The following is a 27,044-nucleotide window of genomic DNA, read 5'->3' as shown; positions in this document are numbered from 1 at the left end:
CTAGAGACTGTCTACCTTGACAAGGTTCTGGGCATTAACAACAGGCAGAGCTTGGTTCTGAGGCCCAGGCCCGGCTGCCTTTAGAAGCATCCCGAAAGCAATGCCGAGGGTTCCAGAGGGCCGAGGCAATCTTCTTGTATTCCCTGCGGAAGTTCTGGTTCAGAAGCCCATAGACTATGGCATTAAGGCGGCTGTTAAAATAAGCCAGGAAGTAGCTAGTGACAAAGAGTCCCTCTGGGACCTGGGGAGCTATTTCTTCTGGGTTGATGGCCACAGCGAGGCCAATGCAGTTCAGCGGGGCCCAGCAGATAGCGAAGATTACGAACACCACGAACATGGTTAGAAAGCTCCGGATGTTGCTGGGCCTCAGGCGCAGCTTGGGCTCTGACTTGACCTTCTTGCGGGCCTGGAGCACCAGCAGCCAGATGCGCAGGTAACAGAAGGACACGACGGTGATGGGGAGGAGGAAGTGAATGACTACCACTGCCACTGTGTACTGGGCGCTGGCCGTCTGGATGAAGGTGCAGGAGTAGATGCGTGGGTCGTACTCCAGGGACCCCATGAAAAAGTTGGGCAACACGGCTGCCAGGGTAAGGAGCCAGATGAGGCAGATGTAGAGGGAAGTGTGCCAGCGCCGGCAGATCTGGTGGTAGGCCACGCTGCGGCAGATGTAGCAGTAGCGGTTAATGGCAATGGCAGTGATGTTGAAGACAGAGCCAATGACACTCAGGCCCATCACGAAGGCACTGGCCTTGCAGTGCACCTCCCCCAAGGCCCAGCCATCGTGGAAGATGGCCACGAGGGTTAGTGGGTACGGGTACAAGACCACCATGAGGTCAGCCAATGCCAGACTCACCAAGAACAAATTACCTAGAGCAGATAATAGGGAGCAAAAGTCAGCAAGAGACCCCACAATTTCAAGTCTGTAGACTCTCCCACCCGTTATCCAGTTACCTTTACCCAGCTACTTAAACGTAACTATGGTACTGTTAGCATTGGGGTTGGAGACCTAGGGGCTTTCAGAGACTTGGAGTTCCAGGTGCATCTCAGGCTACTGGCTCTGTGACTCAGGTGCTCCAATGCTCCAAGCCTCACTCTTCTCATTTGTAGAATGGGAATAATGATTCCTACTTTATACCATAGCTGTGAGAATCAAATAATGGTGCAAAGTCCTTGGGGACACAAGCAGGCGTTCATAAGTGATAACTGTTTTCACAATAGGCAGATACTCCGGGCCTTTGTATCATTTAAGCCCCAGCAAAGACTCTAAGGGAGAAGAACCAGAAAATCAGGAAAGTGGATTCACTAGCACCCATCTTTGCCCATAATCTCACCTTCCTGCAAATCTCTCTTGCCAGTCTCCGTTTGTGCCTTCTCCCCCACTGGTCAACAGGCTACTTCTAAGTGTCTTTGATTCAATTTTCTGAATGTGAATTTCATTATGCAGGTGGATAGAATAAAGGTTTCAGAGTAGGAACCACGTGTTCTGTAATTCCCCTGTCTGTCTAGTCGGGGCCTACACTCACAGCCACGCCGCCATGCCGCCACGTTGCCGTGCCACCATGTTGGCAGACACCTGGCCTGGTGGCATACTGTCCAGTCCTGAGGAGTCTCACAGCCTCCAGTGGCCTCCCTGCTTTGCCTGCACATTCTCCAGCTTTTTGAACTGCCTCCCTCCTCTGAATGGAATGTTCTCTAGCCAGAGAGAGCCTCTGGAAACCACACCATCCATTGATCAATATGCTTCAGGCATGTTTGGGGCCAGAATTCTAGGGAAGAGACAGGGCTAAATCCAAAAGAACATATTTCTATTTCTAAAGCATTTGGATTCTAAAACAAACACTGACTCATGAATAAAGCACCAAGAATCTGAAGGCATGGCCAAAATCAAGCTCAGAGCACTAGAAGCTCTGTCCCTGATGCTACTCGTTTCATTCACCAAGTGTAACTGAGCTCCTACTACATGCTCTGAGCATCAGGCAGACGGAAAGGCTCCCAGGATGCAGCAATCAGAGAGGCCAGGCGGTGGTCTGGCTTTAAGGGGTTACAGAAGAAGGGAGGCTCAGAGCCACCAGGCTGGGGGGGCCCCCTGAGCCAGATGTTCAGGTGAGGTAGACTCCACAATAACAGTTATAAGCCTACAAGGTAGAGGAAGGGCTGCTCCCAGCCGTCCCCTGTTCCCACACACACTCATTTACCGCATCTCAAAGAAGATTCCACAGGATGCGCTCCACGTGGGGGTGGGAACACGGAAGATCCACAGGCAGCCTTCCTGAAGGGCCCGTTTCAGCCTCAGAGGCTTGCAGTCGACCTCGCTCAGAACCAAGAGAAAAGAAGTCTGTCAGCGTCCTGGGACTTGTCAGGATCTACCTCCTCCTGCAGCAGAGCTCGGTGGGGGCCCAAGGCGGACTGGCTGGAACAGGAAGGACACCGTTGAACAGTTAGAGTACTAACAAGGTGGTGAGCTTACCTGTCTCGAGAGGCAGGCTGTGAAGCAGTCCTGTCTCAGGTTCAACTGCTAGCTTCCTTCCCGCTCAACGATTTTAGGGATCTATTTACTCGGTGGGGGTAAAGAAGCCCCCCCTCCCATTCTTTCCACTTGGTACAGCCAGGCAAGAAAGGCACATCTGAGGGTCTGCTCGAGGTGTGGAGGGGGCCTCTTGCTTTTCCATTTACTTCCCAGTTCTATTTGCTACCTCCACTGGTGGCTGTCAGCCTCTGGCCCCACCAGGGCTCAAGGTGGTGACGTATTTCCTCACTTGAAGTTCCAGTTCTCAGCTGGGTCAGGAGCTCCTGTCTCTTCCCAGAATTTTCAGTGGCTTTCTGACATTTGGAAGTGGTGCTGGAAGCTGGAATGACCCGGGTAGTCTCAGTTCTGCCACTCTGAAGTTGGGCACGTTTCTGAACTTCTTTCTCCATGACTGTTCTTTGATCAGTTCCCTCCTTTTCTTTAGGGGCCCTCTTTCCTTTTCCTTACACGCATTCCACTTGGTTATTTCTGTGAGGAAAATAACTTCTCCCCAACATAGGAAGATGGGTCTCCTTGAGTAAGGGAGAGGCAGGGCTAGGTACGGGGCCATGGAATCAGGCTAGTAAAAAAAACTCCCAAAATGTGGAAATGAAAGGAAACCAGAGATAAATCAACCGGACCATCCTGTCCCAGGTGTCAGAGGTGGGGTCTTGTTATAACAGCTACTTGTGACCAACAAAGAATTACCGGACCCTAAAAAGGAAGTAAGCCATTGAAGGTGTCATCACTAGTCCTTCCTCAATGGTGATATCAATAGAGATATTAAAAGGATTTAGTTCCCTGGTTGGCTTTCAATAAAAGACCAACTCTATAAGCCCCCCATGGCAACCTGTCCAGATCCCTCTCACTCCTGAGAGCTTTTTCTGTATCCTCGCTTCATAAATTTCTATTGCTTTACTCACCTTCCTTTGTCTGAGAGATTCATTCTTCAACTCTGAGAGGCAAGAACCAAGCTCCCTGCGTCATCTACAGGGCCTCTGGGCTCCTGGTTGAGCAGCAAACAGGCTTTTAGCACTTGCAAGCACGTGCAGAGAGAGTCAAGGGCTGCTGGGAGCCGGTGCCAACTCAGCCAGCTGTTTCCCCCGAAAGCCAGTCAAGCTCCGCTGTGTTAATGTGGCTCATCCCCTAATCATGCCCCAGAGGCTGGCAAACAGCTTGTAAATAGTGGGAAGAACACATTCAACTCCGCGTAGAGAGTGATTCAATTACTCTCCCCTATTACTCCGGCTGTTCCTAAAAGGCTGAAATCAACCAGTTCCTGCTGTAGGTTCATCTGCCCAGACATCGTACTCTCTCCCAGATTTCTTGTCACCATTCCAAATTAGGCAAATAAAATTCTTGTTCTGTCCCCCATCTGCAAGAAGCCAGGTCCTATCTGGATGGTAGTCAAGGGAGAACTTGTTCCCTATCCATCTCTCCCCCAGACAGGTGAGAAATCCATCAGGAGGCGCACAACCCTGCTCATCCTCCTATGCACACGCTTCTGATGAATATTCATGTCACAAGTCCTGGCGTGACTTATTTCCATCTGCCTCCACCAGACAGGGTGGATTAGTGGAGACAGCCTTCAACAACAGGCCTTTGTTCACTAATATGGAATTCCCTCTTAACATTCATACACAGAGCACATCTCTCTCCCCACATGCAACCACCAAAATCCCCATCCCTCCCTCCTCACTTCCTCTTTCTTTTTTTCCAGGACATCTATTTCTTAACAAGGATCTGGTAACCCTGGAGGGTATAAGGGGTGTAGGGGGACGGGGACCCAGCAAGCCTTGAGTTATCTAGTCTTCATCCGATAGAATTCCAGAAGGTAAAGCCACCTCCATCCTTGCCCGTCCTCCCTGTGCCCTACCCTGCAGGCCCAGAAAAAGAGTTTATAGAATGTAAATTGTCCTTGGTCACTGAGCTAAAAGCCAGTGTAGAAATAGTCATGGAGTCATTTTCTCTACAAATATTTCTGAGTATCTACTAGGTACTAGCTCTGCCTTTGCCAGAGCCGAGGGAGGCATGGGGGTCACGAGAGACACACTCCCTCCCCTTCCAAAGCTAGAGGTCTCACAGGAGTCAATTAAACCAATAAAAACAAGACTTGCAAAGGTTACAACAAGGAATTCAACAGGTAAGCTATCATTGCTAATAGGTTTAAACTTCCTGTGCCTCAGGCCCTTCTTCCATCTTTTACCTATTCAAACATACAATACACTTCCTGAGTGCCTACCTATCTGGAGGGCACAATGATGGTCAAAAAGATGGCCCCTGCTGCTGAGATTGCGGCCAGGGGAAGTAGACAGAGAAATGGGCCCTCTGGTGTGCCAGAGAGCCAGGGGGTGGGGTGTGGGGGTGTGGGGGTGTGGGGGGGTGTGGGGGGGTGTGGGGGGTGTGGGGGGGTGGGGGGGTGGGGGGGCTGGGATAAGGGAACAGTGAGGAAGACCTAGGATGGTGTCAGAATGGAGACAGTGGCAGGAGATGGGGCTGGCCAGGCAAGAGAGTTCATCAAGGGGCTATACAAAATCCCAAAGACTCTGCTGGCCAGCAGCCTGCTTCCTTCCTAGAATGGCTGTTTTCCTCCAAAGGGATTTGGATGGGATGAGCCCAGGAAATAACTATTAACCCCCAAATGAAAGTGGAATATTTTCATTAGTTACCTTCTGGGGGAAAGCATTTGAAATCACTGAGCAGATCATTTGTTAAAAACTTGATTGCCTTACAAATAAATACTAAAACAGGGATCCCTGGGATCAGTGGTTTGGCGCCTGCCTTGGGCCCAGGGCGTGATCCTGGGGTCCCGGGTGGAGTCCTCCCCTGCAGGGAGCCTGCTTCTCCCTCTGTCTAGGTCTCTGCCTCTCTCTGTGTCTCTCATGAATAAATAAATAAAATCTTTGAGAAAAAGAAAATCTTAGAGAATGTGGATGAATCATATAAGGGCCAAGCTGAAATATAACTTTGCTTTAACTGAACATGAAAAGGCCTGCTAAGCAAGCTAACTGTGTAAAAAACACGATGGGAGTATTTCAACCACTTAAAAGAAGAGAATGTATTTAAAAGCATAAGCACCTATTTTTCTTAAAACTGAGATGCCTATTACAAATTATCCTTCCATAATCATTAACAGAGATCATTTTGAGACTCTTACAATATCATTTTATTATTTCAATTACACTTTATACTAACAACAAAACCATAATTGGTATAGCACTCTAAAAGTTTATAATGTGCCCTTTACATAAATTGACTGAATTTTTTTCTCACAAGTACCCTATAGGGTGAATCCCATGTTTCCATTTCAAGAAACTGACACTAAGCTTACGTGAATTGCCTACGGCCATAACAGAGAAAGAGAAAGAAGAGAGACAGGAGGAAATCAGGGAAAAGAAATGTCAAGGGCAAAGGTGTAGAGTTTCTTAGTCATCCACCAAAGTGAGAAACAACAGGAAAGTGCACCCTTTAACCTGGCAGTTAGGAGGTCAGGAGTGGTATTAGCAAGGGCATGGTTCTGTCCAGCTGGAGGATAAGCTTGTGTACAGAAGGTTCTCTCCCCATCGGCTTTTCCCCATTGGCTTTGACTTCAAGAGAAGGAAAGAAATGGAATGGGACTTGCAAAAGGATATCCCTTTGATGGAGAGGTTGTACAGTCTTTTTTCTTTTTCTTTTCTCTTCCTGTCTTCTCAATGGGAGAGACTTTTATCTGGCATGTAAGAAGCACATAGTAATATTAGCTGTTGTTTATTACTGTTGCTTTTATATTATTTGTTGTGTAGAAAGAATGAGAAAGACTCTGAATGTTGGACTCCAATTCCCCAGGAGATAAGATAGGAGAAGTCACAGTGCTGGGAGGACAATGAAGAAGGCAGGATGTTGCCCTAGGGTGAAACCCCCCCAAGTGCCGAGGACTCTGCTTCTCAACTCCTTAAATTCTACTCTTTCAACAATAAGTATTTTAAATTGTAAGACCTTAGAGTAGCACTGGTATCTTCAGAGTTTTGACATATCATGCTAAATACAGACCCCCAATTTCTGAGTGAAAAAGGCAACCTAATACGAAAGTCTTCATGGCCCTGGGCTACTGAGAACTACGTGGGAGGAATTAAAGAGGATTATGAGCTTTCCTGATTGTTCAGCTAAAGACATAATCATGGGATTTAAAACATGCTCCTCTTTGCTTGGTGAGGAGATAAAGTATTCCAAGTAGAAGCCTGAAGTTGGAGAGCTTAAGCCACATCAGCAACGGAGTCCAAGTTAGCCCTGTTTGGTCTTTAGCTGATAACAAGCGCTCCAAACCCCCACAGGCTGAGCGGGTCAAAAGACACCTGTCACCAGGCGGCGTCTTCCCGAGCGGTAGGATAAAACTTAGATGAAGTGGGTACCATCTTACCCCATCACGCCTGGAGCACAGGGACTGTGGATCTAGTAAGTATTTCCTCCAAGCCTTCCAAGAGCCTTTGTCCAGAGCTGGTCTATTTATTCATCCCTTACACCCCTAGTCAACAAGTTGGGGGAGGAGGTGGACTCTGCGCCAATCTGACCCGAGACGCTGAACACCTGCTGAGCTGAAAACTCTCATCGGGAAGCCTGCAATGCAGTCACTGTTTCCAGGCAAAAGATGCAGAGTGAGCATCCCTGGGTGCCTGAAGAACTGGGCAGACTATGGCCGAGGACCTGCGTGTCCAGCAACCAAATCCTCCACATTTTCTTGGGAAATCCTAATGTCAAGTGTTTCACATCCTTTCTCTTACGGATCACCCAACTGCCCTAGCAGTCGCTTCACACCCACTCACTCACAGCACCTCCCCCATAGCCTCTAACTCAGATGCAGCACAAGAATCCATCATCAGACTCCGGCTCCTGAGCATTGCCTGGGAAATCAGCCCCTGAGCCCACAGGCCGGGAGCACCTGATGCTGTTGGGCTTTCCCCTCTGCTAACGGAGATTAATATTTTTTAATGATTTGTCCATTTATTTTTGAGAGACACAGAGAGAGAGAGAGGCAGAGACACAGGCAGAGGGAGGAGCAGGCTCCATGCAGGGAGCCCGACGTGGGACTCATCCTGGGTCTCCAGGATCATGCCCTGGGCTGAAGGCGGCGCCAAACTGCTAAGCCACCTGGGCTGCCCTAACAGAGATTAATTTGATCGATCTTACAGTAAGGACATGTTTCTCTCAGCTCTCTTCTGTGTGGCCAACTGTCTGGATGTCGAAGGTAATGGCAGGAGGCTCACCTACATGCAGCTCAAAGGTCGCACTCTCAGACCAGACCGGCAAGGGCCAAACTCCCAGAGGAAGCACAGAGGCACAATCCGGGAGAGGCCTGGCATAGCTGGAGACTGCTGGCCACACAGGAGCAAGTGGGGCAGGCCTCTCTGTGCAGAGGATCCAGTCAGCTTTCAAGGAGAAGAGTGAGGTGTACTGCGGGCTTTGGGTGCTGGAAGCAGTTCAGTTCCTCAAGAACCCTGTGGATGGGGGCACTTGGGTGGCTCAGTGGTTGAGTGTCTGCCTTTGGCTCAGGGTGTGATCTGGAGTCCTGGGATCCAGTCCCACAGCAGACTCCCTGCATGGAGGCTGCTTCTCCCTCTGCTGATGTCTCTGCCTTTCTCTGTGTGTCTCTCATGAATAAATAAACAAAATCTTTTGAAGAAGAAGAAGAAGAAGGAGGAGGAGGAGGAGGAGGAGGAGGAAGAAGAAGAAGAAGAAGAGGAGGAGGAGGAGGAAGAAGAAGAAGAAGAAGAAGAGGAGGAGGAGGAGGGGGAGGAGGAAGAAGAAGAGGAGGAGGAGGAGGAGGAAGAAGAAGAAGAAGAAGAAGAAGAAGAAGAAGAGGAGGAGGAGGAGGAGGAAGAGGAGGAGGAGGAGGAGGAGGAGGAAGAAGAAGAAGAAGAAGAAGAAGAAGAAGAAGAAGAAGAGGAGGAGGAGGAGGAAGAGGAGGAGGAGGAGGAGCAGGAAGAAGAAGAAGAAGAAGAAGAGGAGGAGGAGGAGGAAGAGGAGGAGGAGGAGGAGCAGGAAGAAGAAGAAGAAGAAGAAGAGGAGGAGGAGGAGGAGGAGGAGGAAGAAGAAGAAGAAGAAGAAGAAGAGGAGGAGGAGGAGGAGGGGGAGGAGGAAGAAGAAGAGGAGGAGGAGGAGGAGGAGGAGGAAGAAGAAGAAGAAGAAGAAGAAGAAGAAGAAGAAGCAGCCTGCGGATGGCAGAGGCAGTGCTGGCATCTGTAACTGAGGCTGCCCCACCCCGTGATGTAACATTTATTCTGCCCCACTGCTTTCCTGCTTTCTATGATCAATTTGTCGCAACGGATTGGTATTTATTTCTTACTGTGAACTTGGCTCTGTGGACAGAAATGGAATAGAAGTCTCAGCTTTGGACAGATTCGCAGTCCCATAGGGAGAGAGAGAAATGAACAATAGCACAGTGAGGTGGGTGCTGCCCGGGGAGGGTGCGTGGAAGCCCCAGGAGGGAGATGGTCCCCACGCCCTATTTGGTCTTAATGAGCAAGGTCAACAACCACACGGGGGAGTTGGGGAAGGGGTCTGAAGGAGATGTTCACTGGCAGAAAAGAGGCAAGATGAGGCTGTGTATAGGAGTCCAATCCGGACTGTGTGGGTGTGGCAGTTGGTCAAAAGCAGGATAAGAGGAGGGAGACAAGGTTGTCCTGTTAGGCGGGTGAGTTATGGAGAAGGGCTATGTGAGTAGAGCTCTGGAGTCTGATGATGCTCTACAGACAGACAGCAGTCACTGATGGCAGTGACCCCCACCAGTGGGAACACCCATGGGAGGAGGGAGCAGGGACACCTGACTGGACACTATGGACATAGTTCATTCAAGATGTGGTGAGCATGTAAAGGGAGGCAGTGCCAGTAAGGAGGGCAGGAAAGGGGAATATTGGGAGATACTATAAGGCAAAAATCACAGGGACTTGGGGAATGAAGGAAGCAGGAATGATACCCAGGGATCAGGCATCTAAGAGAGGAGGAGAAGGAGATCCAAAAACTGGAGCATCAGGTCAGCCAAAGGAATGAAAGTTTCCAAGGAGGGAGTGAGCCTGAAGATCACACACTGCACAGAGGGACATTTTGGACGTCAGTCTCCAGATCTACCCCCCACTTCACCTCATACTAGCACAGCTCTCTCTCTCTCTCAAATAAATAAATAAAATCTTAAAAAAATATATATAATATCAAGGTACGATTTTTTTTTAACACTGGAAGCTCTTGTGTATGTGTGTGCCTGTGTGTGTACCTGTGTGTGCATGCGTGTGTGTGGGGGGGGTGTGCGTGTGTGGGCTAAAGGGGAAGGTTCCAAAAAAGCAGGGAGAGGAAGTGATAACCGGAAAACACAGAGATTATTCTTGGCTGAGTCTAGACCAGGGCAAGCATGGTCATGCAGGCACAAGAAATATCTTCAGACCCTATCAAAAGAGCCCTAAATAGGACAGGTCCCCAGGAAGCACACACTAAAGAGTGAAATGCCTGGTCTTACACCTGGTTTTACCTTCCAAGTTGGGTCAATGCCCTGAATCTGTCTCCCACTTTCCCTCCATCCTGCCCTGTCTTTCTCTTGTGCCATCTCTGGAAAAGTCAACCCAACACATGCAGCAAGAGGAGCTGCAGATGGGACAATTAATCTAACCCCTTACTCTGCTGTCAGGATCACCCCTGTTGTGGATGACAAGAGGAACTGCATTTGTAATAGTCAAGTGATGGATGCTGTCGTCCGCTAAGAAAGGTGTATGATCTTAATATGGGCTGTGTGCCTTGGCTGTGGAACCTGTGAGTGTTCTCACTGCCACATTCCTATCTTCTTAATATGATGAACTAAGAAACCAGACTTAATTACAAAAAGGTCTGAGATGAGAGTTTCTTAAAGTCACTCTAAACTCTCAGTAGAGAGACTTGATTCCTAGTGGAATGAGGGTACATTCCAAGTGCTATTCGTTTTTAAGCACCTTTTGAAGTCTCACTCTGCCAAGGTTTAACGGAAGTCAATAGTTAGGATTTTTCATGACTGTTATCAATAAAGCCTGTGGTCAAATAAAAACTGGTTCAATTGCCATGACTGGAGCAGCCACCGATGTGTCAGGGATAATGTCACGTAGCTATGCTGTTAGATTTTGTTACTGGTTCTGGGCTGCAGCAGACTCAACAGGAGGCAGGAAGGATAGGACAGGAGATGTACCAGCGATTCAATGCTCATCACCCACCCGGGCCACGCTCCCCAAACAGCAAGGTTTCTGTGAGCCCCTTAGGAACACAGAAGAGGCCAGCCCTCCTGGGAATGGAGGAGGCGAGCGATGCCTGGGTGCCTCATGTAAAATGAAGCAGCACTCACCCCCTCCTCCATCGCCTCTCCAACAGCAAGCAGCCCAAATTACGGACCAGGGAACCACGGCCCACCCGGTTGGTTAGTCGGAGAGAGGAGTGGCCGGTGTCAGAACCTTGACGCCCGCGTCCTGCCTCCCTTCTGCCTCTCTGTGTAGGAGACACATATTTGAGGCTGCTGCAAAGGAACGATGCAATTAAAAGTATCAAATACAACTTTCCACTAACCGTAGGGCTTTTTCCTAATATATAAGCTTTTTAGTCAAAGGACATAACAATATCTTGAAAGGGGTGTTCCAGATGATACGAACCATCGCCACTGCAATGACTTGAGTTAGAAAGCTTATTTCTGCTTCATATATTGTTTCCCACATTATGAAAGAAGCTCATATATATTTTTTTGTTTGCCCTTTAGATACAAGCACTGGAGTCAGAGAGCCCCACAAAATATATATACCCCTTTACTACGACTGGCCTTTCTGAATGGTGTGGTGCTTTAGAAAAGCACAGTTGAACTACACACCTGGCTTTCTCCTGCTGTCTGTTCTCTATGATTCACTCTAATATTGGCGTTGTCCCTAAGGCTCAAACTAGGAAATTACAAATTGACAAACAGGGTATTTAGCTTCCCTTGGCTGAACCGGTCAGCATGCTCCAGTGACCCCTCAGGGTCAGAGTCCAGAGACTCCCTCCATCTGGTTTTGTTCCCTCACAGACCTGAGGAATGGAAAAGCTTCAGCTTATTTCATTTCAATGAGAGGGGCACGGAGAAGGAAAAATCACTTTTCTGGTTTGCAGCACCGTTTTTACCAAACCATTATTTTAATCTTCATTTAATGCCCTGAACTCCATCTTGAGAAAAGACCACCTTTTCCCAAAGCAATGTAGCTCCACCCAAAGCAGAGCCTGCGGATTTCTGCACCTGTACTCTCTCGGCTGGAAATGGGTCTTCAGGTGACCTGGAGATCAATTCGACACAAAACTCCCTGGAGGGCTTCAGGATCTCAGCACCCACGGGGGGGGGGGGGGGTGTTAAAGATCCTGGGATTCCTGTGGCCAGGTAGGGTCCCACGTGCACCGCATAAGCTGGGGCGCCGCGCGGGTGACAGCGGCTTCCAGGCGCCCCCAGGGGGCGGGCGCCGCGCTGCAGAGCGCAGGAGTCCCGCGGGCACAGGCGCGACAGGCGCCCCGGGGCGGCGCGGGGAGGCGGGCCAGAGCCGCACGTCGGGAAAGGCGGCAGCTGCCCCTAACTTCTGAGCCCAGGACCGAAGCCCGGGACGAGGTTCGGCAAAGGGAGCGGGGCGGCCGGGAAGGAGAGCGGGGCCGGCGGAGGGTCGGCCGGGCGCGGGCGGGCGCCCCCCCGCGTTCCGGGGCCTGCGGTTCCCGAGCACCGACAGGATGACCAGGAGGTTGCCCACGACGTCGGCCGCCGAGCGGACCACGAGCACCGCGGACAGCGCGGCCGGACGGTCCCGGGGGCCCGCGCCCCGCCCCCGCCCCCGCCAGCCCCGCCCCCCGCCCGCCCGCCTCGCGGCTCCTGGACACCGAGCGGTTCCCGGCATCGCGACGGTCCCCGCCGTGCCCTGGGGGCGCCCCGGGGCGGGGGAGGGAGGAGGCGCCGAGAGGAGGCAACCAGGCGGGGGCGGAGCGCGGGGGGCTGCAGGCGCGGGAGGACGTGGGGTGCGGGCGCAGTCGGAGGGCTGCGGCGCTCCTCCCTCTCTCCCTCCCTCCCTCCCTCCCTCCTCGGCGGTGGCTGACCCAGGAGAGGCTACGACCCAAGACCGGCCCGTGGCTGGCTCAGCTCAGGCCTCAATTCCCGAGAGCACCTCCCGCACCCGAGATCCCAGAGCCGCTCCTCGCCTCACCCCCAGGAGAGGCTGTGCCCAGGAAGTGGCACCCAGGCGTGCCGACTGGAGAAGGTGCTGCGGTGGGGACCTGCCGACCTGTGCTTAGAAGGGCAAGGTTTGAGGCCCCTACGGGGGCTGTGCAGCTCCAAAGAGAACGTGGCCCCCCGGGGTATGGGAACAGATCCCAGGGCAAAGTAGGGCAGAGGAGAAGAGCAAGTCCTTGCTATTTATTTATCGAGCACTTGTTGATCTTGGGAGACACTGATGTCTCTGCTCTGTCCTCTTTATCCTGAAGACGTCTTTCGTTTTTTTAAGATTATTTATTTATTCATGAGAGACACAGAGAGAGGCAGAGGCAGAGGGAGAAGCAGGCTCCCTGCAGGGGAGCCAGATGTGGGACTCGATCCCAGATCATGATCCGAGCCAAAGGCAGATGCTCAACCACTGAGCCACCCAGGCATCCGTTAAAGATGTCTTTAAGCCAAGACACCTACTGATACATGAACATCTATTCAGATATAACAATCCTCAAATAGATGTGTAGTCAATACTGGTGGTAATTATAATGTGGTTTTGGAGGGCTTTGGAACAAAAAGAAGAGTAAAACGTGACTACTGGAAAGAAAGAACTAAGATGCTTTTTATTTAAACTGTTTGAGCACTTGCTCTGATCAAAGCAAAAGCTAACCTCTTCTGAGGCTGAATCTTATGCCAAGCAGTGTCCTAGCACCTTTCACATCAATAAAAACACTAAAATCGAAATGATTGACAATTTTAAATTTGAGGAAGAGGTGAAGCACCTGGATACATTGCTTTCATGAGAATGCAAAATGGTATAACCGCTTTAAAGAGCTGCTTGATAGTTTCTTACACCATCCTATGACCAGAATGGAGATAAATATGAAACACATGTCCACCAAAAAAAAGACTCATTGCCAGGATGTCTGGAGCAACTTTAATGATAGTAGCCTAAAACAGCCCAAATATCCATGAATTAGTGGACAAATTGTGTACATTCATACATGGAATACCATTCAGCAATAAAAACTACTGATCTACACAACATGGATTAATCTCAAAAATACTGCATTGAACAAAAGAAGGTGGACACAAAAGAGAACATACTCTAGAGTTCATTTATATGAAGTCAAAAGGTGAGGAAAATTAGCTTATGGTGATTTATGCCTGTAAGGGTAAGGATTGACCAGGACAGAGGGCAAAATAAATTTCTGAGGTGCTATTTGTATGTTATCTTATGTAAATATAATATGTGTATTTTCTGTAAATTACACTCTCCCACTTCCATCCTATCCCAGCCCCCAAGAAGCAAAAACATAAAGGAAGAGTGCAGGGGAAAGGGAGGGGATGATTCAGGAGAAGGATGTGATTATTGGAGAACAAACTCCTTGAGAAATGAGCCCATCCCAAGCCCAAGGAAGGAATATTATTGTTAGCAAGGAGAGGCTACACCCCCAGGACCGAAAGGAAGCAGAAGTCAGGCACAAAGTCCAAAGAGTTTCTCGATTGGTGTGAGAAAATGAGGGAGCTGCCCCTGGCTGCTCTTGGCTCAAGGGGTTTGAGGCTACCTCATTAGCCAAGATTTGAGGGAAAGAATGTGGGAGGTTTGAAGACAGGAGAAGGTATAATATGTCATTTCAGAAAATAAGTACACTAACTAGGAGCCGTGGCAGATATGTCAGGAGAGCCAATACCCCTGAGCAGCTTCAGATCATGGCTTTAAGTGAAGCCAGGCAGCCTCATGGGGTGGTTGTCAATCAGCAACTTGGATCTGCTCAGGACAGGTACTGGGGGGGGGGGTGTCTTCAGCTGAGATTGGCGATTGTCCGCAAGGAGTAACAGAAGGAAGTGAAAGGCACGATGGGAAGGTCGATGCTAGGATCTACGTTAAATGAAGGATGCTGAGAAAACAGGTGGAGGGTAGGGGTGAGCAGGCTGATGGGCTGTGAGACAGAGATGGGATCAAGGGATTGGAGGGGCTGAATTCAAAGAACTGTGGTGGGTGAACTTGAAAAAATAGGTTGTGATATTGAGAGAGTGGCTTGTTTGAAACTTGCCTGAGATTTCTTAGGAGTGCAGATTCTGTTGAAGTGAGGGCTCTCGGTGGGGTGATGTGGCTAGAGGAAGGCGAGGGAAAGTTCATTGGAAGTGAGAAGGTCAAGGAACCGAGAAGCCCAAGCGTGGGTATCGTGGTGGTGAGAGAAAAGGGAAAGTGAGTCAGGGGGTGAATCCCAGGGAATGGAGAGAAATGACCAGCCAGTTGGTAAGAAAGGTGCAGGAAAAAGGAGAGACAGGGAGACAGCAGGATAGTGTGAATGTCACGGGCTGTTTTTTGTTTTGTTTTGTTTTGTTTTTAAGATTTTATTTATTTATTTGAGAAAGAGATTAAGAAACAACACAAGCAAAGGGAAGGGGCAGAGGGAGAGGGAGAAGCAGACTCCTCACTGAGCAGGGAGCCTGACTCAGGGCTTGGTCCAAGGATCTTGGGATCATGACCTGAGCCGAAGGCAGACGCTTAACTAACTGAGCCACCCAGGTGCCCCATCACGGGCTTTTTTCAAAGAAGGGATAACCATACTTTCCTTATTCTTACGTAGACACGTGTATCAAACATATAGTGGCACTTCTGTGGCTTTCAGCAGCCCTCATAACAGTAGGTGAGTTGAACACAAGATAAATTTCCCCAGTTCAGCACACCAATAAAACACACACATTTGATTAATTGAGTATGAAACAGAGGAAGTGGCCCTGTGCTGCCCTGGGATGTGATCATGCTTATGTCCACAACAGTGTATCTCAGACCTTCGGGCCCTAGGAATTGGGGTGCTCTCTGCCTAAGAAGTCAGCATTATATCCTGGCACAGCAGACCAGACTGTGACTCAAAAGGGCAGGGAAATTGTACTGCAACTTTGGAAGACAGTTTTATGGTTTCTCACAAAACTAAGCACGCTTGATGATGATTGTCATATGATACAGCAATCACACTCCTTAGTATTTACCCAAAGGAGTTGAAAAATTATCTCCATACTAAAACCTACACATGGATGTTTATAGCAGCTTTATTCATAATTGCCCCAAATTGGAAGCAACCAAGATGTCCTTCAGTATATTAATGGGTAAATGAACTGTGGTGCATCCAGACAATGGAATATTATTCTTCACTAAAAAGAAATGATCTATCAAGCCACAAAAACACATGGAAGAACCTTAAGTACATATTCCTAAGTGAAAGAAGTCAACCTAAAAAGGCTACGTGCAATGTGATTCCAACTATATCACATTCAGGAAAAGGTAAAATTATGGAGAGAGTAAAAAGATCAGTGGTTGCTGGGGATTAGGGGAGACGGAGAAAGAGATGACTAGGCAGAGCACAGGGGAGGTTTAGGGCTGTGAAACAACTCTGTATGAGACTATAGTGGTGAACTGGTGTCACTATACATTTGTTCAAACTCCTACAACACCAATAGTGAACCCTGATGTAAACCATGGGCTTTGAGTAATGATGATGTGTCAATGTAACTTCATCAATTGCAACAAACATACCACTCTGGGGGAGTGGATATTGATAATGGGGGAGGTCATGCAGGTGCAGGTGAAGTATGGGAACTCTGTACTATCCCCTCAATTTTGCTGTGAACCTAAAACTGCTCTAAAGAGGGAAGGGGAAGATGCTCCAGGACTCATACAGCCTCAGCCAAAACAGAATCCACGCCACTATCAACAAGACCAACTAAAGCAAACCTAGAGAGGAAAGTCCTGATGGTGAAGAGATTGGAGCTAGGGTACCTACGGTGATGGGGGGGGGGTGCCCCAATTTAAGAGACAAGTATCATATTGGAGAAACTGAGAAGACATCCCAGAAGGAGTGAACTCAGGGTGGAGAGGCTAGACTGGGCTGGAGAAGTGGGCAGGACCCGGTCCAGATAGGCACCAAAGCCAGGACTTGAGGCCTCTGGACTTGTCCCCGTGCGATGAAGTCTGTGAGGGTTTGTCAGACATCTGCACCCTGCGCTCTTTTGCAGGCTTCCCTTCCAATGCAGAGCCGATGTCTGCCACAGAAAGCAGTTCCCACGCTGACTCTTCAAGTGTAGAAGAGCGGTGATTGCTTCAGTGTTCCAGCCTGATGACCTCTTAACATGAGCGGATTCTTTCCACGATAGACAAAACTAACAGGCAACAGTGGCTGCCAACAGTGAAATAAAATGATATGGGAAGAAAAAAATCACACCCTGGAGAAGGAAGGGGGGAGAGACAAAAGAGGGAGATTCAAGATTCCTAGCTGTTTTCTCAACCGAATCAATCAATATCTGGAACACCTACGGAGAGTTCTTGTGTTACAAAAATGAGCAGGGCTGATGTCCCTACATCTGCCCCCAAGTCCAAATGCAAATCACATACGTTCACAGAAGCTCAGCTTCCCGCATCCAAACAATAGTACCTTTCAATCTGGATAGTACTTGAAACCTTTTCCAAACCACTTTACACAGGCCATCTCATGTCCCCTTACAACATCTCAGCAAGGCCCGGGAGGCAGGTACAATTGGTCCCCTGGAAAAGAGAGGAACAGGCCATCGGAGATAAGTCACTTGCCAAGGTTGGTGGCTGATGAGTGGCCAAATATGGGTCTGTAAACCTGCTGTCTAACAGAATCCATTTCTTCTATTGATGGCTTCTTTTATGATGGCTTTTACTCTCAGTATGAAATATACAAAGAATATAATTGAAATTTTCTGGAGGTCATCAGTTTGCAACCTGTCTTGCCCTTTTACTTATTTTTTGTTTTTAAAGATTTTATTTATTCATGAAAGACATAGAGAGAGAGAGAGGCAGAGACCTGGGCAGAGGGAGAAGCAGGCTCCCTGTGGGGAGCCCGATGCCAGACTCAATCCCAGGACTCTGGGATTACGACCTGAGCCAAAGGCAGACGTTCAACCACTGAGCCACCCAGGTGCCCCTGTCTTGCCCTTTTAATAATACTATAAATGATAATGATAGCAGCCGCAGCTAATAGGGAGTGTTTACAGTGTGCTAAGCACACGAGACATATTGGTTTCTCACTTAACTCTCACCATCTCTATGAGATGGATACTATCACTGTGCACTGTGAAGGGACTCAGAGAGGTTAAGAAATCTGCCTGAGGTTGCCCAGCTAGTGGATCTAGGAGCTAAAATTAGAACCTAGGTTGATTCCAGGACGGGGTACAGTCTCGTTCTGGCATCAGGGAATATTAAAACGTCTGGACTCTTTTCCACCTCAGGAGAAGGATGAGGAAGCTTGATGATGTTGGGCAGTTTGAACCCTGAGAGAAAATGGTTCTGTGGGTTTTGCAAAGATCTTATGTAGATCATTTAGAAGGTATACCACTGCCTCACATTGGGAAGCTGCCCTAATCTTTTTCAGAAGTGAAGAATAGTTTGGAAAGAGGCACATTGTAAAACAAAAGAGTAGAAACAAAACAAAACAAAACAAAAAACCCACCAACCATCTTCTAGGCAGTCTTCCTCCTGTTACCCAGCCCACGCCCATGCCGGAGACCAATAGGGGACCCATGACCTAGCAGGGCTGGACAGGGTCAGAGCCTCAAATTCTCTCCACTGCTAGTTGCATGATCTTTACCTTTCTGACTTTTTCATTCCCTTCAGGGGAAACCTCAGGGTGAGAGTTAGTGCCCTGGTTATTTCAGACTTGCATCTAATCTAACAGTTCAATGTTCAGCAGATTCCCTCAGAATCTGCTGAACGTCAGTGCAGTGCTTTTTTATTACTGTACGCTGTCCAGAATAGATTATTTAGGGCAAGAAACTTCCACACACATATATACACAGTTAAAATGGTTTGATTTTTTTGCTTTATTAGAAGTTTTTTGTTTACGGTTTATAGTTTACCAAAACAATATACTTTCCTAGTAAAGAAAGATCATTATAAACTGCAAATCATAAAGCAGAAAGATTCATGGGTAAGAGCTGAACCAATGTTGTGATGGTTTTAACTTTTACAAAGGGAAATTTATTTGGGAATCCTAGTGCTTATTTTTAAAACCTGGGGACAGCGGGCCCCAGTGACAGGGAAATCAGACTGAAGACTGTGGAGGCCGAGAAAATTAAGGCCATTCCACCTCAAGTTTAGCATTAGCACAAGTACAGCCACCGTAGGCCCCTGGGAATAAGAGCTGAACTTTAGAAGAAAAACTGCAGAATGTCCTAGGCAGGGAATCCCATATCAGAAAGACAACAGAGCTCAGAGTGCCCTAGGCAGAGAAACCCCTATCAGATCTTAAGAAACTCCCCCACCCTTTCCCCCATATTGAAATGAAAAAAAAAAAAATTCCTCCACCCCTTCTGAAAATCCCCTAGACCAGCCCATAAAAAAAAACAGCTGTAACCCACTTCGGGGTCCAAGTCCCTGCTCTGCTGTATGGAGTATACTTGGACCCAAGCTCGAGCTTGTAAATAAACCCTCGTGTGTTTGCATCAGTGTCGGCTCCTTGATGGTTTCTCGGATTCGCAATCTTGGGCACAAGAAGACAAGCTATTTGGGAAGTGAGGCTCTGGCCAGAACATTCTGGTCCAGGGGCCAGCATGGACCCCCTCCCCCAGGGCAGAGGGTACTACCAGATGGTCCTGGAGCCTCAGCTGGATGGGAGGTGGAATCAGCCTCCTGGCTCTCCGGAGCACGTTCATTACCAAAGCCTTCCCAGGGCCCTCTGAGATGCCGGTATCAGCTCAGGCCTCTTCCCCAGAGACCCGCTGTTAATCAGCCCAAAGGACCTCAGGCAATAATGTTGCATTTTTGTCTCTAAGGCCAATCAGTAATAAACTCAGCCTAGGACAGAATTTTGTTTGTTTGTTTGTTTATATTTTTTAGAGAAGGAGTAGGGAGAGGCAGAGGGAGAGGGAGAGCAAGAATCTTAAGCAGACAACCCAGCACAGAGCCCATTGTGGGGCTCGATCTTAACTCTGAGATCATGACCTGAGCTGAAATCAGGAGTTTATGGCTTGACCAACAGAGTCACCCAAGTGCCCCCAGGGCAGAATTTTAAACATGAGTGATTCATCTTAGGTTCTCCTTGTGGTTGCTTAACTATAGCTATTTTTTTTTTTTCCTTCTAGCGAGGTTAATTAGCTAGGACCTGGCCTGGCCTGGTCCTCAAACTAATGTCCACAGCCACGCTGAAGCTTCTTTATTGTAGATTTGAGTCTGTTTCTATGCTTGGAGGAGCAGTTCTTAATAATGCTATATGGGAATGTCTGTATCTTTGTCCCCAAAGCCACCCATCCTAGACAAGTTTTGTGAGTCATCAAAGAAGGTGTGGATTGAACATGGAAAGGCAGCTTGTTCATTGGGGCCTGCCATCACCTGTGCTGTCAAGCAGGAGGCGGAACTCCTCCCACCAATCAGTTGACCCCCTCAAATCCATCATTGAAGGCATGGATAGTTAGTTGTGCAAAATGGTCTATCCTCAGAGGAGACTGGACTCTTCATCCAGGCCCCAGAACATCACAGCAGTAGATGAGCACTTGGGTGAAGTTCCAGGGAATTCACTGCCTGCTATTACCATCCAACCCACGCCGGTGGCCCGTCAGTCCCAGACTCCATTCCTGCACACAGGATCCTTCTGGAATCCAGGACCAAAATGAGGTTGCTTCTCTTATAGGGTCCCCAGACCTCCCATGGGCATTCCTCCTCTTTTTCCTTCTTCATGTTCCTTGGCCAGGCTTCATCTAATAAGAAGCGTTGTTTGTTGACCATATCTGGATAATGTGTTACCACTTACCTCTGCAAATCCTAAAAACAATCCTCTAAGGTAGATAAATTCATTATCGATGCTTTACAGTTGGGGGACAGGCATAGAGACATTACCTAACTTTCCCAAGGCCAGACAGTCAAGAGCTGGGTATTTCTGATTCCTCTTGACTGCGACTGTCTTCCTGGTAATAACACCTCTGAATATACAATGTGGTAGTTAACTCTGAAGCCAGATGACTAGATGTGTGACCCTGGGCAAGCTGCTTAAACTCCCTCATGTGCAAAATAGGGATAATAATGCTTAAATCACAAAGATGTTGTGAGGTATTAAATGGGAAGGAAGATAGTGCTTGACTCATAAGTTAGCACTTTTTTTATTGTTGTGTGTTCAGGGGCTTTCACATCTATATTTCATTTCATCCTCAAATGCAGAGACAGGAATGTTCTCATTTTATGCTGAGGTCCCTGGAAATGAGTTAGGCTGCCCAGGGCTTGACAGCCAGTGGGGAAGCCGGGGGCAAAACCAGATTTCCAGACCCCTCCACTGGACCTCTGCTGTGGGAGGATATAGGTGGCCCACCCTAAGTTCAAAAGCATCTTAGGTTTCAACCTTGTGAGACTGCCACGTGCCAGGCTCACAAGATAACTGACTCAGCAGAACAGGCTGGCTCCTGCATCAAATGTTCAGACCCACAGTCCACACGCATGAAAAAGTATAACTGGTAAAGTTATAAATGCCCTTTGCACATATAAAAATGTTTCTGGAATCCAAACGTTGGAGCAACCACTTCAGACACGTTGTTGTGGGTCTTACCTGGAGTGATTTGAGGCACTGAGAGTGAAAGAGCAAGCCTGTAGCCTCCACCAGACCTAAGGACAAGCTACAGCTCATGAGAACCCAGGTGCCCCTTCTACCCTGAAGAGAAGAGACATTCTCAGTATAAAGCCTCTGCTGATCCGCCACCGTGCATCTGCTGGGCCCGGCCACGCAGCACCTGCCTCTGCCCTCAGTGAGCTCTTCTTGCTATAAAAGCCAATCCTCGGACCTAGATTTTCCATGACATTCCTTTATGGTCAAAAATATCATACCCTGTTGTCAGACCTTGGGTTCTTCCTGTTCTCAGTTGGTAACATGCAGTCAGCGCACTGTTGTCACCTTTGGTTGTTACCATTCTTTGTGGCACAGTTCAAGGTGACCCAATCTGGCTGCCTCCTTCTCTTCTCAGAACAAACATGAATATGACTACGGATGCACTGAGGAGCACTCTAGGTTTTATGTTTCTGCTTTTGTTTTATGTCTTGTGTGTAATGAGCAGAGGATTGCATATATACTACATGGTGACATATTTTAAGGTCCCTTTAACTTTCTCCCTCTCTTTTCCTAAAGTTGCTTTCCCTTCAGTCACCACCCTGAATCTCTCTCTTTCTCTCCAGCCTTTTCTCTGTTTTGCCCCAATCTTTCTCTTCCTTTCCAGACTCTTCTGAGTCCCTCTCCTCAGCAAACACTCAGGGCTTCTTTTCTTGTCTGCTGTCCTCCAACTGGAGGAAGGGAATTCCCCTTCTTAGAAAGCAGTAAGAAAGATGTGGAAACCATATCAATTATTTTTTTTTCTATCACTCAAATACTGTTTTGTGATGGGAAGGACAGGAAGAGGTTAAACCTATATTAAATACCCATGATATGAGCAGCCCAGGTGGCTCAGTGGTTTAGCACCGTCTTCAGCCCAGGGCCTGATCCTGGAGACTCAGGATTGAGTCCCACGTCAGGATCCTTGCATGGAGCCTGCTTCTCGCTCTGCCTCTCTCTATATATCTCTGCGTCTATCATGAATAAATAAATAAAATCTTTAAAAAATGAATAAATAAATAAATAAAAAATGAATAAATACCCATGATATACCAGAGGTATTCTCATTTCATGGTCCAGTTAATATGTACCATCCATCCAGGTATATGGCAGCTCACCAAGACATAGGGTCCATTTCTTCAGGGAATGAAACCAGTTTTAACTGACCACACAATTATGGTACAGAAGGTACTTGCTAAATACTTGCTAAATATTTTAATTGGATGCCAAAGGTTGGAAGCATGAATAAAAATAAAAATACTGATGTCTGACTTGTCTTGAAAAGCTGGAGATTTGGTATTGCCTGGCCTGACACTAGTGAGCGTTAACTGTGGCTGCCTCTGCTGCCCACTCTGCAGGGCATCACTACCCTCTTCTGTGTTCTGGATACCAAAGTAAGTCCATTGTCATCTACCATCATGCTTCTACTATTTCCTTATGATAAATATAAAAATTAAATATCTCAAACATAGTTAAAAAGAGAATTAAGATGCCATGTGCTCCGTGCACCTACCCACTAGTCCCTGACCTCACCTGCTTGCTGCCTGTAAGTATTTGCCCACTCAAAGTAAGCCCACTTTACTGAGTAATTCTTTTCCAGCTCCCTTAGACACTTATACCAACAGGGGGCATGTATCCCCCAATTCTCGATGGACTAGAATGAATGCAATAAATCCTACAGGAAGCCTGTTTGTTTATAGTCTTCTCTACTGCTCTTTCCCTTCCCATTCCCTGCTGTGGCCCAGAGGTACTCCCTCCCTGGTCCACAGACAAATCCTGGAGTGCCTTTTGGGGCTTCAGCTAGTCTTAAATCTTCTGAAATATCAATGGCTGTGAAAGTAGAGGAAGTATTTCAAAAACGCCCTAGTAGCACTGTTACCAGTAAACCATGGTAGAGAGTTCCCAATGGCTGGGTTTGTTATAAGCCAAGTCTAAGTTAGAAATGGACAGCCCAGAGTTCTGTGAATCAGCCAATTTAGTCCAGAAATTCATTTACAATTTTTTAAACCACTCGGTTTAGGCTCCCTTTCGCAAAAGAATAGGCCAAATTTTGGCAGTCTTGCCAAGGGCAGGGATTGAGAATGGGCATTAATACAGCAGAAAATGATATTATAAAATACCAATCCCGGGGTCCCCAGGTAGCTCAGTCAGTTAAGCAGCTGCCTTTAGCTTAGGTCATGATCCCAGGGTCCTGGGATTGAGTTCTGTGTCAGACTCCCAGCTCAATGGGGAGTCTGCTTCTCTCTCTCCCTGCTGCTTGTGCTGTTGCCTTCTTTGTCTCTCCCAAATAAATAAATAAATAAATAAATAAATAACATCTTTAAAAAAAAATTATCCATTCCAGATTTTCCAGTCCACCTAATCGTGTCTTTTGTCAGCAAAGACAATTTGGTAATTGGATAATCAAATGTGACCCAATTGTTAGGCCTCTGTAAATCTTTTCATATAAATACTTTTAAGGGTTCAGGAGAAAAAAATTATTGTCACGCCATCGGTCCAGGTCTTTTTTTGCTTTAGGAAATATGGTGGCTACCACTATATGGCTCCTTCCTCAGAGGCTGTGGTAAAGGTGTGATGCTAGGGCTGAGGAACTAAGGTACTACTCCTCAAGTGTCTTCACATGAGTGTCAACTTCACTTCTCATTACATCTACCTCCCTATATACTCCACTTCACCTTTATTTCATGCTTTTTTTGGCTCCCTTCTAGTTTCTAATATATGTATATGTTCCCCCTGGTTAGACCAAAACAGCTTGAGGATGGACTACACCTTCTTTTTCCTCTTTTGGCTACCTTAGTGCCTGATTAGAATCAAACACACAGTAAGTGTTTAAATGGCTTCTAGAATGAGTGGAAACTTTTTTTTTCTGTTGAGTAGGAACTCTGAAACACCTTCCATCACTTTCCCCAACTTGTCTCCTCGCGATCCCTCACTGCTCCCTCCTCGACACTGAGAGAAGCTCTGAGTGGGAAGGAGACTTTGGAAGGAAGAAGCCAGAACCAAACCTGCCTCCTGTTTTTCCCACTTCTATTTCTGCTCATTTTATTCTGAGTCTAGAAGACACATAAAAACTATCTGTTCCCCCAAAACTGAGGAGGAAGACTTTTCCAAGGCAGTAGTTGGGGTAGATTTTTTTTTTTAATGAAAAAAATATTATTTTTTTCTTGGCTTATTTATTTATTTGAGAGAACAAGAATGAGCGGGGGGAGGGGCAGAAAAAGAAGCTGACCCCCTCACATCCCCCAGCTGAGCAGGGAGCATGATGTGGGACTCGATCCCAGGACCAGGAGATCATGACCTGAGCCAAAGGCAGACACTTAGCTGACTGAGCCACCCAGGTGCCTGGATGATTTTTTTCTATGAAGAGAGTGGAGCATGAATGAGCATCACTGCATCATTACTGCCCGGCTTGTGAGCTCACACCAGAATGACTGGCTGGAGGCCATGCCCCAGCATGCAGTGCACTGCTGACTATGCAGGGTGAACCCAGCTCTTTTGATGGATGTTTTCAAGTATCCTCACACCATACCTCAAAACAATGCATTGGCATCCTATCCTTAATGCTCAAAAATGAATTTACCATAGCCATCCCTAGACCCGCTGATTCTCTTTTGTCTCCTTCTAAGATCTCTCATATTCATCCAATTCTTTCCATTTGCTCCCACTACCTGATGGGATATAGGATGAGAACTGCAAGAGCCTTTGGGTATCATCCCGCTCTCATCATTTTCCACATGGCAGCCTGCCTCCATTGCTTGCTTCCAACCCATTTTCCATACAGCAGCCTGGGCTCTATTTCCTTAACAAATCAGCTGACTCTCCATCTCAAAATGCCCCAGTGGTTCCCCTTCCCACTTAGAATAAAAACTCCAATGACTGCATGATCTGACCTCACATTTCCTACCAATGTTCCCTTCTCTCCGTTCATTGCAGCCTTGCAGGCCTCCTCCCCCAGAGAGTCTTTGCTCTCATGGATCCCTGTCTCTGAATCAGTGGCTACCCCCTTCCTAGGAGAGAAGCACCCCTCCACCTGTGAGCACCACCACACCACCCTGCTTCTTTTTCCTCCTGGCATTTAGTATCAACTGCAATTATCTATTCACTTATTTATTGACTTGTTTATCCGCTTTCTCCATGTGGGCAAGATATAAATAGCACACAGATTTCCAACTACATTGTTTTTTTGGGTAGATCCTCTCTTTTGGTGGAAGGATTCCTAAAAGGTGTAGTTGCATACATAAACTCTTTCCTCTGAATATTAACATCAGCAATCTCAGAGAAGTTCATTTTAGTCAGCACATTAAAGAATTATTGTTCACTTTTCTAGATATAACAATGGTATGATTGTTATGTATCTTAAGTCTTAACCTTTTAGAGATACATATTAAAATACTTAATATGAGGGGTGACTGGGTGGCTTAGTCGGTTAAGCATCTGACTCTTGGTTTCAGCTCAGGTCCCTCTGCTCTTCCCTACCCTGCCCCCACCCCTGTGTTCCCTCTCTCTGCCCTAAAAATAAATAAAATAATTTAAAAAATAAAATACTTAATATGAATGAAAAGATACAATATCTGAAAATTGCTTTAAAAGAATTTAGGGCAGGGCAATGGGGGGGGAAATTGTAGAAGTGTTTATGAATAAATACCCACTTGTGGCTGCAAGTGGGTAATTATTAAAGTTGAATAATACATGGGAGTTCAGTATACTAGTCTTTCTACACCTGTACGTGTTTGAAATTTCCCATAATGAAAAGGAAGAAATAAAAAAGGTCTTACAGCATTTTCAGAGATGTGTCCTAGACATAAATTCTCTTTCATGTAGACAGACACACACTGTCTTCATTTCAGATCATGTCAACTCAAGCTCATCCTTGGGTTGGGCTATGGCCACCTCATTTTAGCAGCTGAAAAAGATCCATGACCTCCTCCTCTCACCCCACCCCCCCAAGAATGTTCAAACATGAGAACAGGGAACTTGGATATGGTGTTCACGGATATGCTCCAGGCTCCCAGACCAACGCCTGGGGAAAAAAACATGCACTCAATAAACATGTAAACAAATTACCTATTTTGGTTCATGTCATCATCCTTTCTTCCAGGTCACTCAGACTACAACCGTAGGATTATCATTGCTGCTTTCTTCTCCACACTCCCTCTCACATGGGGATCCCTTCTGTCCATCCCCATTGCCAATGCCTTTCATCGCCATTTACCTCTACCCCTGCAACAACCCAGATAGGTCTCTTTATCCCAGCCTCCCCTCTATAGAGCATGTTTTACACACTACCAGAGAGTTCCTTCTAAAGCATTGTTGAAAATGTACTGAAATACTTGGCCTTTTATTAGTAATAAGCTTATTTTATATTTTCACAATGTCTTATAGATGGCAAAGCTCTTTCAGCTCTGTCATTTGATTTGATCCTCATGGCCTCTTGAGGCAGAAATTTTTCTCTTCATTTTACAGATGAAGAAACTGAGACTCAAAGACCAGAAGTTAAACAGCTATTAAGTAACAGCTTGAACAAGAAATCAGTGCTCTACAGAATAAAAGTTAATGGGAAGAAAGCAATCTACAGATTTAATGCAATCCCTGTCAGAATACCCAACAGCATTTCTCACAGAGCTAGAACAATTAATCCTACAATTTGTATGGAACTACAAAACACCTTGAATAGCTAAAGCAATCTTGAAAAAGAAGAACAAAACCAGATGCTTCATAATCCCAGATTTCAAGATATGCTACAAAGCTGTAGTAA

General features: G+C 47.1%; 1 protein-coding gene across 1 annotated transcript; it reads right to left on the bottom strand.

Annotated features, from left to right (window-relative positions):
• Positions 1-26,497, bottom strand: MTNR1B (melatonin receptor 1B). The gene is given in 5 exon segments (XM_072795239.1): positions 1-67; positions 69-870; positions 12,186-12,293; positions 12,495-12,599; positions 26,449-26,497. Coding segments are annotated over 5 exon segments (1,131 nt in total).
• Positions 26,498-27,044: the final 547 nt, after the last annotated feature.

This window comes from Canis lupus, chromosome 23, assembly GCF_048164855.1.
Source record: "Canis lupus baileyi chromosome 23, mCanLup2.hap1, whole genome shotgun sequence".
Lineage (NCBI taxonomy): Eukaryota > Metazoa > Chordata > Mammalia > Carnivora > Canidae > Canis > Canis lupus.
This window is presented reverse-complemented; position numbering and strand designations above follow the sequence as displayed.